The sequence below is a fragment of the Apaloderma vittatum genome, unplaced genomic scaffold (assembly GCF_000703405.1).
Source record: "Apaloderma vittatum isolate BGI_N311 unplaced genomic scaffold, ASM70340v1 scaffold10161, whole genome shotgun sequence".
Classification (NCBI taxonomy): domain Eukaryota; kingdom Metazoa; phylum Chordata; class Aves; order Trogoniformes; family Trogonidae; genus Apaloderma; species Apaloderma vittatum.
The window spans coordinates 5539-18124 of NW_009699620.1; the positions used below are offsets into that span (position 1 = coordinate 5539).

The window sequence follows — 12586 nt, forward strand, 5'->3', positions numbered from 1 at the left end:
AAAAAAAAATGAAACCCTGTTCACAGTAAAATACTTATTACAAGGCCTTTCTGGTCTATTACTTCCTGAATCAATCAAGTGTTATCCCCTCAGCTGCAGAAATGAGTATTTTGGCACGTGATCAAGTTACAGTAGGTGTCAAGTACAGTGCAATCTGTTCAGAAGGCAAGGATGTTAAAAAGGGTTTCGTACAGGTGCTTTGTAGTGTGGGTAAGATGTGAAATGCTGTGCTACTCCTGAGTAAAACACACTTGGCTGTCCCAGCTAAGATACCCATTTATGAGCATGCTGAATTTGAAGAGGCATTTCATAGCCTCACCAATAAAAAAGTATTTTACAACTTTTTCTTCAATCTATCAGCAAGGACTAAAAGTGGTGAATTCAGACTGTTGGGAGAGGTGATGAGAAGGGGGTAAAACTGGTAAGGACAATCAGAGTTTGTGCACTAAATCAAATGCATGTGAGATGTTAACTGATTCTCAATTACCCTTTAAGCTTTTAGAGACATTGCATATGGCCAAGTCCTTCAGTGCTCCTGTTTAACCTGAAAGGTACTGTCTTTAGAACTGAGATGTCTGGGTGAAGGATATGGTGTCAGACTTATCTACAGCAAAACCCCCGTTGACATATGATTTCTTGGTCTCTGTTTCATCAAGTATTGTTTCCATTGCAAAAGGATTGACTATGTTGACTTCAGAGGTGACATCCATCTGCGCCAGCTCCTTTTTAGAGAGCTTCTCCACTATCCCCGTACCAAAGGCATCTCCCAAGACATTCACCATTGTTCTGAATCGATCCCTACGGAATAAAAAAATTGTCAGGCAAACCATTCTGTATGTTATTTAGGAAAGCTTTTAAGTAAAATTAAGCTACTCTAGAAAAATGTGAAGTTTTGTTTGTTTGTTTGTGTTTTCTTTTTTCATGAAGATTCAGGATAATTCTGCAATTAAAAGGAAAAAATCTTGTAAAACAGGGAACTGAATTTTCCGCATATGGATTTGAAGAAACTCAGAGTCATTTTCATGGCAAATTACTTTGTACCCGGTGTGCAAAACCACAAGTTATGCCACTAGTCTGTTAGAGCAGTAATCGCACTGCTGTACGCGGCGTTACGAAATGTTGTGGGGATTGCTTCTCAGGCCCTGAAGTATGCTACGCAGCTGGTTCTCTTTGCGATGAGACTGCCTTTGTTGGGAGGACAGACTGTGGGGTGCAGAAGAAGAGTCTGCATTGTGCATTTTGCCTTTCTAACAGCCATTTCCTCAGCCAGAGGACTGCCTAGCCCAGTATCTTCAGTATTTTGGCCCAGATCTTGGAAACAGGAAAGGCTACCTTCTGTTAGCTTCTCGTTGTTAAAGAGTTGAAGTGCAAAGTTGTTTAAACAAGTCACTTAAAAGGAATATGATACTTCTGTACTGTTGATTTTTTTCCCAACAGAAACGTGGCTTGCAGGCCTTCAAAATCTGCCACTACTTGGCAGAGGAACAACAAAACCAAGCAATATAGCAAAGTTTGGAAATTGGCATGAAAGTAAGCCAGGGACAGTGGAAGGTCATGCTTTCCTGTTTTACTTCTTAGCTACACAGCACTGCAAGGGCTTTATGGTAGACGAGTTGCTCTGTGCAGCACTGTTGAGATGGATGTATTAAAAAAACCAGATGGGACTGCAAAAACAATAGTGAAATGAACCAGCATGTCTCATGTACATATTTTTCTACTACAACTGCTGAACTCCAGTGTTAATAAGTGCCCATGTGTCCTGCATGTGGAAAGGAAATACATGGTAGGGAAAATAAAATTCTGGTCAGATCAGCGTGCAAGTGAGGAGATCAACAGCACTGGAAACTCGTATTTCATAATACTTCCATTCTCAAGATTTTCCTACTCTTCATCAAAAATATGGAAGTACTCCTCAAGTCTATGTAATAAAACCTTGGTTAGTACAGAATTAACTAGAGGATTGTTAATGAGCCACTACTAGTAGGTTGCAAAATAATACATTTTAGGCAATAAGTACAAAAGGTGAAAATGTTAATAATCTACGCGGCATCATGATGTGCATTCCATCTGCTGAGGTGCAAAATGCATTGGCAATGATCCCTGGTACATGAAATTAATCTTTAATTTGCTTTACATAGCAACACTCCTCAATCGGAAAAAATATCTCAATTAGAATCAGAAACAGCTTGAATTCTTTGTCTGCTTCATGGTGGAACAGGTAACTTCGCTGTATTTGTACTCTGCCTAAGAATCATATAAATTGTAGACTTTCAAAGCGGAGAGGAGATGAGATGCAAAAAAACCCAAACAAAATTAATTATGTGTCAGTGGAACATGCTACGTTGTGGAATTCCTCTCCACAGGACTTAAGGAAATCTAAAAGCAATCACATATTCATGGAAGAAGAAACTTATTGAGAACTGTTAAAACAAAAGCCACCTCAGGAACACTGTGAGCTACAATTTGCCGGAGGCTAGGAGAGTATTTTCAGAAAAGAACCAGTATATCCTTGTTCTATTCTTCATTAGATACCTTCTCTGAGCGAGTGGTTTGTACTGATCTTCACCAACCCTAGCAAATCTAAATGCCCACTGGGAAAAGAACAGAGCTGAGGAAAATGAAATTATTGTGGAGCATAGCAAACAAACCTATTAGACTCTATCGCAGACAGTTGATGGGAGAATGTATTTATGAATGGAGCTGTTTTTTTGGAAGCAATTATGCTTATACAGAAATTGAATTGATTCCTGGATCCATTCAATAGCCCTGGTTTTCTGGAGCTTGTCGTTTCTGTCTAGGGCTTGCAAAACTGAGTTATATAATCAAATAAGTTATATATATCTGTATCTATATCTGTGAAATACATAGGCTGCTGCCAGAAATCCTTTGAGAAGATGATTGGAAGGGGTGAGTGAGTAACAGGAATTTATTTACCTTGACTACAAATATAAGCCTAAGAAGAAGACATGCAGAGATTATGAAATGGTTAAGGTCTCTGCATTGATATTAATGAAATATCATCTATGCTGAATACTGCAGGCAAACAAGACTTTGGTTTGAGCACTAAAGCTTGCACAGTTTAGGAGACAGAAAGCTGTATTACAGAATGAAGTTACGCTCCTTAACTTGTGAATCCTGTTACTCTTTCCATGTGAGACATGGGACAATACTGGATGCTGGTGTCCTTCTGAACTCCAGAACACGCTCTGTGATTCTTTGGGCTTTTGCAAAAGTAGCAGAGAAACATCTTGGTGTAAGACGAACAGAAAAGACTTCTGATAAAAATGCTTCTCTCCAGAAAGAGCTGCTTAATGGAACTGAGGGGTTTTGATGTGCTCTGAGGTGAGACAGTTGGGATCAGGCATAAGGAATGTTTTCGGAGTTTGCATGTGTGTGCTCACTGATCAAGGGGATGGATCTTTAAAAAACTGTCAGTCATAGGAAAGTAACGTTGGCAGTACAGACCTATGTACAGCCCACCACGTATGTGGATGTGGATTCCAGGACAGGCTTGGCTTAGCTCATGCTGTGCTCCACTACCTCCTTCACCAGTGTATGGGTTTTATGCGCTTTGTGGTAACCATCTGAGATGTTCCACTTGTGACTGCACTTGATTTTTATGAATGGGGTGTAAATTCATAGCCCATGATGTGATATGATGGCAGCTGACACTCCAGATGCACTCCTTGGTACTGCTAAACTTCACTTTGCAGAGTATTATGCTTATAATTTATTAATGGTGTGGCTACTATTTTAGCACCTCTGGATGTGTGGTTATTCACTGCTATGCAGTAGGACTTGTCTCAGAATTAAAGCCGCTGCTGCATTCAACTCTATATTGAACATGCCTGGTCATAAGAAAAATCTTTGTCCAATTCCTGCATTCTCAGATCTATTATGTTCCTACATCACTTACGTAAACATTAAAAAAAAAATAATAATTTAATATCAAGTGCCTTAAACTTACAGGAGCCAGTCAACTGCAATGATCAGAGTAACATCTTCGGCAGGCAGGCCAACAGCGCTCAGTACAATGACCATGGTGACAAGTCCGGCTTGGGGGACGCCTGCAGCCCCGATGCTGGCTGCTGTAGCTGTGACACTAAATCCCAAATAGAGCCCAGAAAAGGCATTCAGAATACATGTTGCTCACAAACCTCTTATTCACTGGCACAAATAGGCTTATTTCGCTTTAAGAAAGAAGCCCAAATGTTCCAGTTTTCCTCTTTAATATATCTACTCAAAGTCTGGTGACAAATTTACGGGATAAGTCATGTATATATACTGTTATGGTTACACTGCAGAATAACAGACAACACATGACTAACAAGCAAACTGGACAGATCAGAAGTAGAGGCTGAGCTGGATTTGCAAGTGTTTGCAGCAGAAGAATAATGGCCTTTTCCAGAATGATGCTGTGTACCAGCTGCATGTCTTGGCCCAACCCACTTCCTCATGAGGCTGCACAGGAAAGGCCTTGGACCAAGGAGTGAGAATGTTTCTCTCACTTCCTGGGCTGTGAATGATATTTTCAGCTTTCCCATGGTGTATCCCAAAGTTACTGTACCATTCCTTAAAAAAACCCCACTTCCAACAAAACACGTGTGAAGACTTTAGTCTTACCTGATGGTAACTATTTGGCCAATATCCAGTTCTAAGTCATTCAGTTGTGCAATAAATACAGCTGCTACTGCTTCGTAAAGAGCTGTGCCATCCATGTTGATGGTAGCTCCAACTGGAAGAACGAACCTGGTAATTCTTTTGTCAATGAGGTTTTTTTCTTCTGCACAGCGGAAGGTGACAGGCAAAGTTGCTGAGCTGGCACACAGATAAACATAGATAAATACAGTAAGTACAGGCAGCAGCATACCATTTCCCTTATCTTTCCTTCTCCTCAGAGCCTGATCTACTCTAAGACTCAAACGAAGATCTAAGGCAGGCAGGAAGGCTGCATCACAAAAAAACCCAAGTAACTTTTGTTATATCTTCTGATTATGGGAAGAAACAACAGAGTCCTAGCTATCCTCAAAATTACCTGGTAAAATCGTCGTGCTGCATGTTGTCACAGAAGCAGTGCAACAGCTTAAACTCTAGCAAGTCTGTGACTAATGAACAGGATGGTGGAGAACTGTCCTCCTGAGAGGGACAGACTCTTGTCTGGTGTAAGGCAAGCACAGTCTACTGTGCCCCTCTGGGTACTACAGAAGTAATAATGAAAGTAGTATTTCAGCCTTCATAGGCTTGGGAACTGTCCAGGTGAAAACAGGGTATGTAACAAAGCAGCATTAAAATCAGAGTACAAACAATGCAATTACTACCAAGAACACTACAGAAAACAAATGTTTCTTTTCTTTACCTGGAAGAAATCATAAGGGCTGTCAGAAGTGCCTGAGCCATCCCCATGGCAAACCGAAAAGGATTCTTCCTTACTATTATTAAGTAGATCAGTGGCAGAATTACAATGGAATGGATTGCAAGTCTGCAAAATAAAATGGACTAGTTAAACAAATGGATCCACCTCATTGCCTTGTTTTCATAAGGCAGTGATAATAGGTATCTAGTTCTATCCTCAGGTATACTTACGAAACACTAAAGCTGACTTCAGTGACACCTATGTTCGAAATTTAGAAAGCATACTATCTTAAAAAACACAGACTAACACTGTTCTGCACTTTATTTTGGAAGAGAGAGATATATTATAATATCTTACATATAGATATACATTACAATATAGAACAAGAATTAACTAATACATTGGAAATAATTTTAAACTGCGGAAGATGACAAAAATACAGTCATAAATAATACTCAAATCTATATGCAGTTGATGCCAAAACACTCCACTTTCCTGCTAAATCCTTACAATGAAGACTAGAGACAAATCAGAAAAGTTAACAAATGGTTTTTTCCAAGTTTATTTGCCTTGATTATAGAACATGTTTTGAATTTGAAGTTACAGCTCCCAGTCAGGGACAGATTAAATCCTTTCTTGTAGAAACTTCAGACACAATCCTATAAAAAAAATCCACATTTACTTTGTGGAAAATTATCGAAGTTTATGCCTACAATTAAAATGTAGTGAGATATTTCAGACTGTACAAATGAGATATGCGTAGTCTCGCCAGCTTTAATGTTGTAAGATGCTGAAATACTGTCAACTGAAACTATTAAATTAATGTGTTGACATGCAAAAGATCAGATTGTCCTTTTGACTTCAGCTGCTTTAGCTATATTTGTCTGGATATTTGTATGGGTCTCAGGGACAAATTAATCTTTCAACTTGTGCATTAATTTTGAACGTTGTGCATTAGTCTTGAACGCATATGAATGCAGAGCTTTGGAGGCACTAAGATTTGAGGTAAACAGCCTGCTGTGAGTATATTTGAAATGAAATAAATACATGTAACAGGTCTATTTCCTATGTTCCAAGGTTGCAAGCAATTCTAGCAACATCAGCTTCTTGTGAAAGGGCATTATCATAGCATGGAAAAATAAAGCCCATTACTGATGTTATGTATAACCCTGAGATTTTTATTCTGTCCTCACAAGACTTTCAGGTGAATGTTACTGTGCTGTAATAATGCTTTATCATTTCACAGCAGCTGATAAAGACAGAGATAAATCATGGTACCATTTGTTCTGCCAAAAATAGGCAATTAAGAGAGCAGTAGGCAAAGTACAGAATCATAGAATCATAGAAACATCAAGGTGGGAAGGACCTTAAGATCAAGTTCATCCTACAGCCCTACACCACCCTAACACTAAATCACCTCCTGAAGGGCCACATCCAGCTGTTTTTTAAACACGTCCAGGAATGGTGATTCCACCACCTCCCTCAGCAACCCATTCCAATGCTTCACCACCCTTTCGGTGAAGACGTTTTTCCTAATATCCAGTCTAAACCTCCCCTGGCGCAAGTTGAACCCGTTCCCTCTTGTCCTATCGCTGTTCACTAGGGAGCAGAGGCCAACACCCGTCTCACTACAGCTGCCTTTCAGGTAGTTGTGGAGAGCAATAAGGTCTCCTCTCAGCCTCCTCTTCTCCAGGCTGAGCAGCCCCAGCTCCCTAAGCCTCTCTTCATAAGACTTACCCTCTAGCCCCCTAATCATTCTGGCTGCCCTCCTCTGTCCCTTCTCCAGCACCTCGATGTCCTTCCTGTACTGTGGAGCCCAGAACTGCGCCCAGTACTCAAGGTGTGGCCTCACCAGTGCCAAGTACAGGGGCACAATGCCTGCCCTGCTCCTGCTGGCCACACCACTCCTGCTGCCGGCAAGGACGCCCTTGGCAGAAATTCACAACAGCACCAGAAATCAGGGACAAAACCTAACTATTTGTTTCCTACAAAAAGTTACCTTTTTAAAAGCAATAGGCATTGAAGTTTTCATTCTGTATGAGAGCACATGATTTGTTTAGTGGAATGTGAATACAAGTAGTATTTATCTTCATGCATGAAATGGAACTCACAGCAAGCAGCAGAAATGTTTTATACCAAAAACAATCAGCAGCAACTGAAAAGTGAAATTCTGATAGCATTCAATTTTAAGATAGGAAGAACCTTGTCCTTCAGAATCCCAAACTGGCATTTTTCATAGTGTCCAGAGATGCAACTGCCTTGCCACTTTCAGAAGAGACAAAGGCACAGGCAAGAGAGAGTCTGCTTGCCAGAGCTGTTTTTTCTTTTTTTCCACTTCAGGCTGTGAGTCCTCTGACGCTTCTATTATCACAGAACCATAGAATGGGTTAGGTTGGAAAGGATCTTAAAGATCATTTAGTTCCAACGCCCTTGCCATGGGCAGCGACACCTCCCACACGAAGAGGTTGGTCAAAGCCCCATCCAGCCTGGCCTTGAACACTTCCAGCGAGGGGACTTCCACAACTTCTCTGGGCAACTTGTTCCAGTGTCTCACCACCTCTGAGGAAGTAATTTCTTCCTAATATCTAATCTAAATCTATCCTTCTACAGTTTGAAACTGGTATCTCTTGTCCTATCACTACAGCCCCTCATAAGCAGTCCCTCCTCAGCTTTCCTCTGGGCCCCCTTTAAGTACTGGCAGGCTGCTACAAGGTCATCCTGGAGCCTTCTTTTCTTCAGGCTAAACAACTCCAACACGTCTCAGCCTGTCCTCATCAGGGAGGCGCTCCAGTCCCCATTTATCTTCATGGTCCTCCTCTGGACTTCTACTTTGATTTTCCTCCTTTGTGACTGCTAACACATCCTCACTCTGACACTGCAACCATTAATAGTGAGAGGCTGATGGCCAGTTGGAGCAGCGGCACTGAAGGAAGTGTTCCCTCATAGTGATGTGACTGAGACATAAAGATTGAGATGTGTGGTGGGTGAGAGCTGGTAGGATTGAGAATGTGAAAGGTCATCAATAATAAAGCTAGGAAGAAGGCAAGACAAAAGATGAGCTGGAGAGCAAAGCTAAAGGAAATGGAGGAGAAGACACACTAGATCATATGCTCTTGCACATTTTCCTTGATAGGGAATACAAGAAATATGTTTAAGATAACCTGTAATTCTCAGGATTAAGTTTAAAGCGAGGATGATAGACAGAAGACACTGATGAACAAAACATGCTGCAATAAACAAAACATGCTGCAGAAAGACAAGGTCAAGTAAATACAATTGAAAACAAAAAAGATGGAGAGAACAGCAGTGTTTAAGAAACTAAAATAAAGGAAGAACAGATCTTCTCCTGTTTGCTAGGAGGTAGGAAAAAAGGTATTCTTGCAGGCTAGAAAATCTAGAACAAGCACCTTTTCCAGGCAGCCTATAACCTTGTGTGTACACCATCACCTTCGCTCCTGTGATCTGATTACAACATGCTCTCCCTGATGGTCAGTTTGGCAGAGAATGTGCTGCTGTTAACCCTTATCTATAGCACCTTGAGCATCACCCACTGTAGGCCACTCCACATAAGACAGAAATGCTGCAGAGATCTGCCCTAGCATCCATCAGAGAAAACTGTGGCATGTGAAAGGGAGTTTGGCTGAACAGAGACTTTTTCTCTCCAGGGATGTAAAGCTGGGCTCACTTACTATGTACAATCTTTTTTGATGGCACCTGGGAACATACTTAAAATTGTTGTGCCTGTCAAGATCATGGTTACCATCTAAACAGGATACTATATATGATAATAGTTTACTTTGTAATCAAAGTACTCTGGAGAAGGCACCGTGTCTTAACACATGTCTTAAGGAAGATATGCTCTGTCACAGTAAAAATCGTAACTATGAATAGGTAAACAGTTATAAAACTTGCTATCAGATTCAAAACTGTAAAACTTGCTATCTAATCTAAAACTGAAGTCAAAGGGCAGTAATAATCTATCCAACATACTACCCTGAATTAGCTGGAGGCAGTAACATAGAAAACCTGCAGTGATACAGAGTCATTCTATAAATGACTCTTACTTAACTTGTAGCCATGGTCTCATTTACAATCTGTGTAGAAAATACCAGTCCCTTGACTTACAGTCTCTCAGTAAACATCAACTTTTGCATCTTTTAAAAATCTGATTTCTTTTTCAAGTCTGAATGGAAACTCCTCAAAAAATACATTATGCATTAGACAAATATAAGTTGCACTCATCTCTGTAACATTTTCAAAAAGTCATGATTCAGTGCTATTTCTGGAGCTGCAATTTTTACTTAGAAAGTCATTATACCTCCAATTATTTTTGAACAGCTAGTCCAAACATACTGGCTCATGCATAAAACAAAACAACAACTTTGAAATAAATATGATTATTGAGCAATCATTAATGCAAAAAAAAAAAAGATCCTTCTTGACTATTTATAGAAAAGTTTGAATTTCAGACTAATATATCAACCTTCTCTCTGCTCTTTTGTCAACAAGTGTGTGAATGACATTTGAAAAATAGAATGCATATGCATAAAGTGGGAAGAAAAGAAGCTCTTGATCAACTCTGGACCTAGCCTTCAGACAAAACATGAATAAATCCTTAGTGTACTGAAGGATTTACTGAAATGGACGCTAAGGCAATGAACCAAGACAGCCTAAAAGTTATGCTTCAGTGAATTGGAAATAGAAATTTAAATGCACTAAATTATTAGGACTGCAATATCCATTTATCTATCAAAAGGGTCCTTTGTAGGATAGTCTTCAGAGATATATAATGGATCTAGTATTCCATATCAGTTGGAGCAGTTAAGTTGCCCTTTCTAAGGCTTCATGTTCGCAAGGCTCTGCACTGTGCAGGTGTTATCTCCTCCACCCCAGACTGTTCTACACAGCCAAGGGTCTAGAAAAAGAATAGAAAAAAATCCTTTTAATGTCTGGCTAAGTTATTCAGCTAGTAACTGCTGCTTCTGCAGCTTTGCCAGCTACCTTTGCCTTGAAGGAGTAGCTAATAGTGCAGTCCCCAGGGCTTCACTCCATGTCAGCTCACTGCTCTGCAGTGACATGGGAAAGACTGTTTCCTCTTCAGTATCGTTTATTGTGCACTGCACTTACTATGCATTTATAACGAGCAGTGGAGCTGGGCCTATGCTGGTACACCTTGGGCCCACAGAGCTTCTCAATTCAATCCAGATGTTCAGGTATTTTCAATAGGCTGGCAATCCCCATAATTCACAACTTCACCTTTCCAACTTCTAGTATCCAACAGAAGCATTACTACTCTCAAAAACACAATGATGTTATCTGCTTCAGCAGCAAGCTGGGAAGATGAAACAATGAATTTTCATTTATTTCACATAATTTTCACTGCCAAGAATTTTTATCTCCAACCTAAAAGAAGCTGTGTCATGGATAACTGAGTTATAATTAACTAAACTCTAAAAATTGCACATATTTAATTTTGTCTTTAAAAATAACATACCCACTTAGTACTGTAGCCATATAAAGACCCAGTTTACGAAAGATCTCCCAGTCCTCAACTTCTATTATCTTCCCAGCAATTAAAAATACAATACCAATTGGCATATACCTAGAAAGCAAGAATAAAGCAATTAAAAATCCATCCTCACAAGTACTGTGTGCCCACCACGAAATAATTTCTTGCACAGCATAACTTTATAACAGATGGAAGAATTTTTTTATATTCTACTACACGAAAGACTTCATTCACCTGCAGCAAGACTACAATAGTGGTGACGAATAAAGATTAGAAAATCAGAGTAAATGTAACCCTAGGCACAGTCTAACAAGTGTCATACGACCTGCTGTCACAGAACACACAGAAGCTAGGAAGGGGTGTGGGCTTTGCCCTACTGCAGCAAATGTTTATGCACAGCCATAAGCTTACTTGGAGGCAGAAGTCTGCAGGGCTGAGGCGGATATCTCTGCATTCTGCAATCACACAGAGACGGAAAAGGTCTCCTGTGCTTACAGCAGCTTCCGTGAAGCACTAGGGGCTGTATTTGGGTCACCTACACAGTGTAAGTATGCTGGGATAGTACAGACATCAGTGTGTTGTTTGATGGAGGGGTTCCCGTCCCGCGGTACACTTACACAAGGCTATGATTTACAGATATGAACAGCTCTCTGGCCTATTGTCTACAGAAAATTCAAGGGAAAAATCAGGACTTACGCTAGCACCAGCTCCACTGCATTCCTTATGGTACCAGACAACAGACTGTTACAGAGGCCAGTTGCCTCTTCAGAGCTTTAAGTAGCCTAAATTAATTTGTGAATATATAACATGCATCCATTTTAAAATATAAATGTATAAAATATGTGTCTGTTATCTCACAAATAAAACAGTACCTCATTCTGAACCCCAGATGGTGAAAGTAGAACTAATTCCTAATGCTGCCAGCACCAAATCGTACCTTATTCAAGACAATAGCTGCACATCTGTAGAAAGACAAGGAGCCTGCAGCCACAGCTCCAGGCACATGCAAGACAATGGACAGTCAGCTTCTGGATAGGATCCTGTTATCCGTGGCAGGTGCTAAGTCTAGGGGCTTGTTAGTGGCAATTTGCCGCAGAGTGAGGCAGCCTACACCTGGGGACTGAACCAGCTGCTCAGCACAGGACAACTTGCAGAAACTAATTCAGATTTTTTTAAAGGCAGCAAGAAATCTGCAGCTAAGCACTGGACATGTTTCCTGTTTTGCAGAGATCTCAGTGTGCTGGGACAGAATTAAAAATCCATGGAAGGGCCAGATCTGATGAGCTACTGTTTGCGTAAAATGTGCATATGAGCAGAGTATTGTAAATAACTCACGGCACTCCACAAGTAGGATCAAACTCTCAAAAAGACAATGTGTGTTTACAGTTCAGAACCTGTAATTGTGACCTGTATGGATAAAAGCTCTATGAATAGCTGTGAAGTTCAACCAAACACTATTAGTTGTTGCTACATATTAAAATTGTTTTTCCTGTCTGCAAGTGTTATGAGAAAATGCTGTCAGAATGTTGTCTCACCAAACCTATTAGCAGAAGGTAAATGATGCAAAGTTGTATTTTGCATACCATTTTAGATTTTGCCTTGTGCTGTGGCTTGTATATTGATTTGTATTAATAAAGGAACTTAGGTAGAAGGAGAGCTGTCCTGTGAACATAATTGCTATCAAGGAATTGTGTTCAAGACTGAGAAAGGCAAGTGAGCAGGAA

The 12586-nt window shown here is 40.3% G+C and overlaps 1 protein-coding gene across 1 annotated transcript in view; it reads right to left on the minus strand.

The window, feature by feature from the left end:
- Positions 1–441: 441 nt before the first annotated feature.
- SLC1A1 (solute carrier family 1 (neuronal/epithelial high affinity glutamate transporter, system Xag), member 1) overlaps positions 442–12586 on the minus strand; it is a gene marked incomplete at its 5' end in the record, with an annotated part of 40295 nt that continues 28150 nt past the window's right edge. The window contains 5 exons of the mRNA XM_009878465.1: positions 442–798; positions 3968–4102; positions 4624–4818; positions 5357–5479; positions 10848–10955. Of these exons, the coding sequence (XP_009876767.1) occupies positions 561–798; positions 3968–4102; positions 4624–4818; positions 5357–5479; positions 10848–10955 (799 nt within the window). The remainder of the gene's footprint in view (positions 799–3967; positions 4103–4623; positions 4819–5356; positions 5480–10847; positions 10956–12586) is intronic.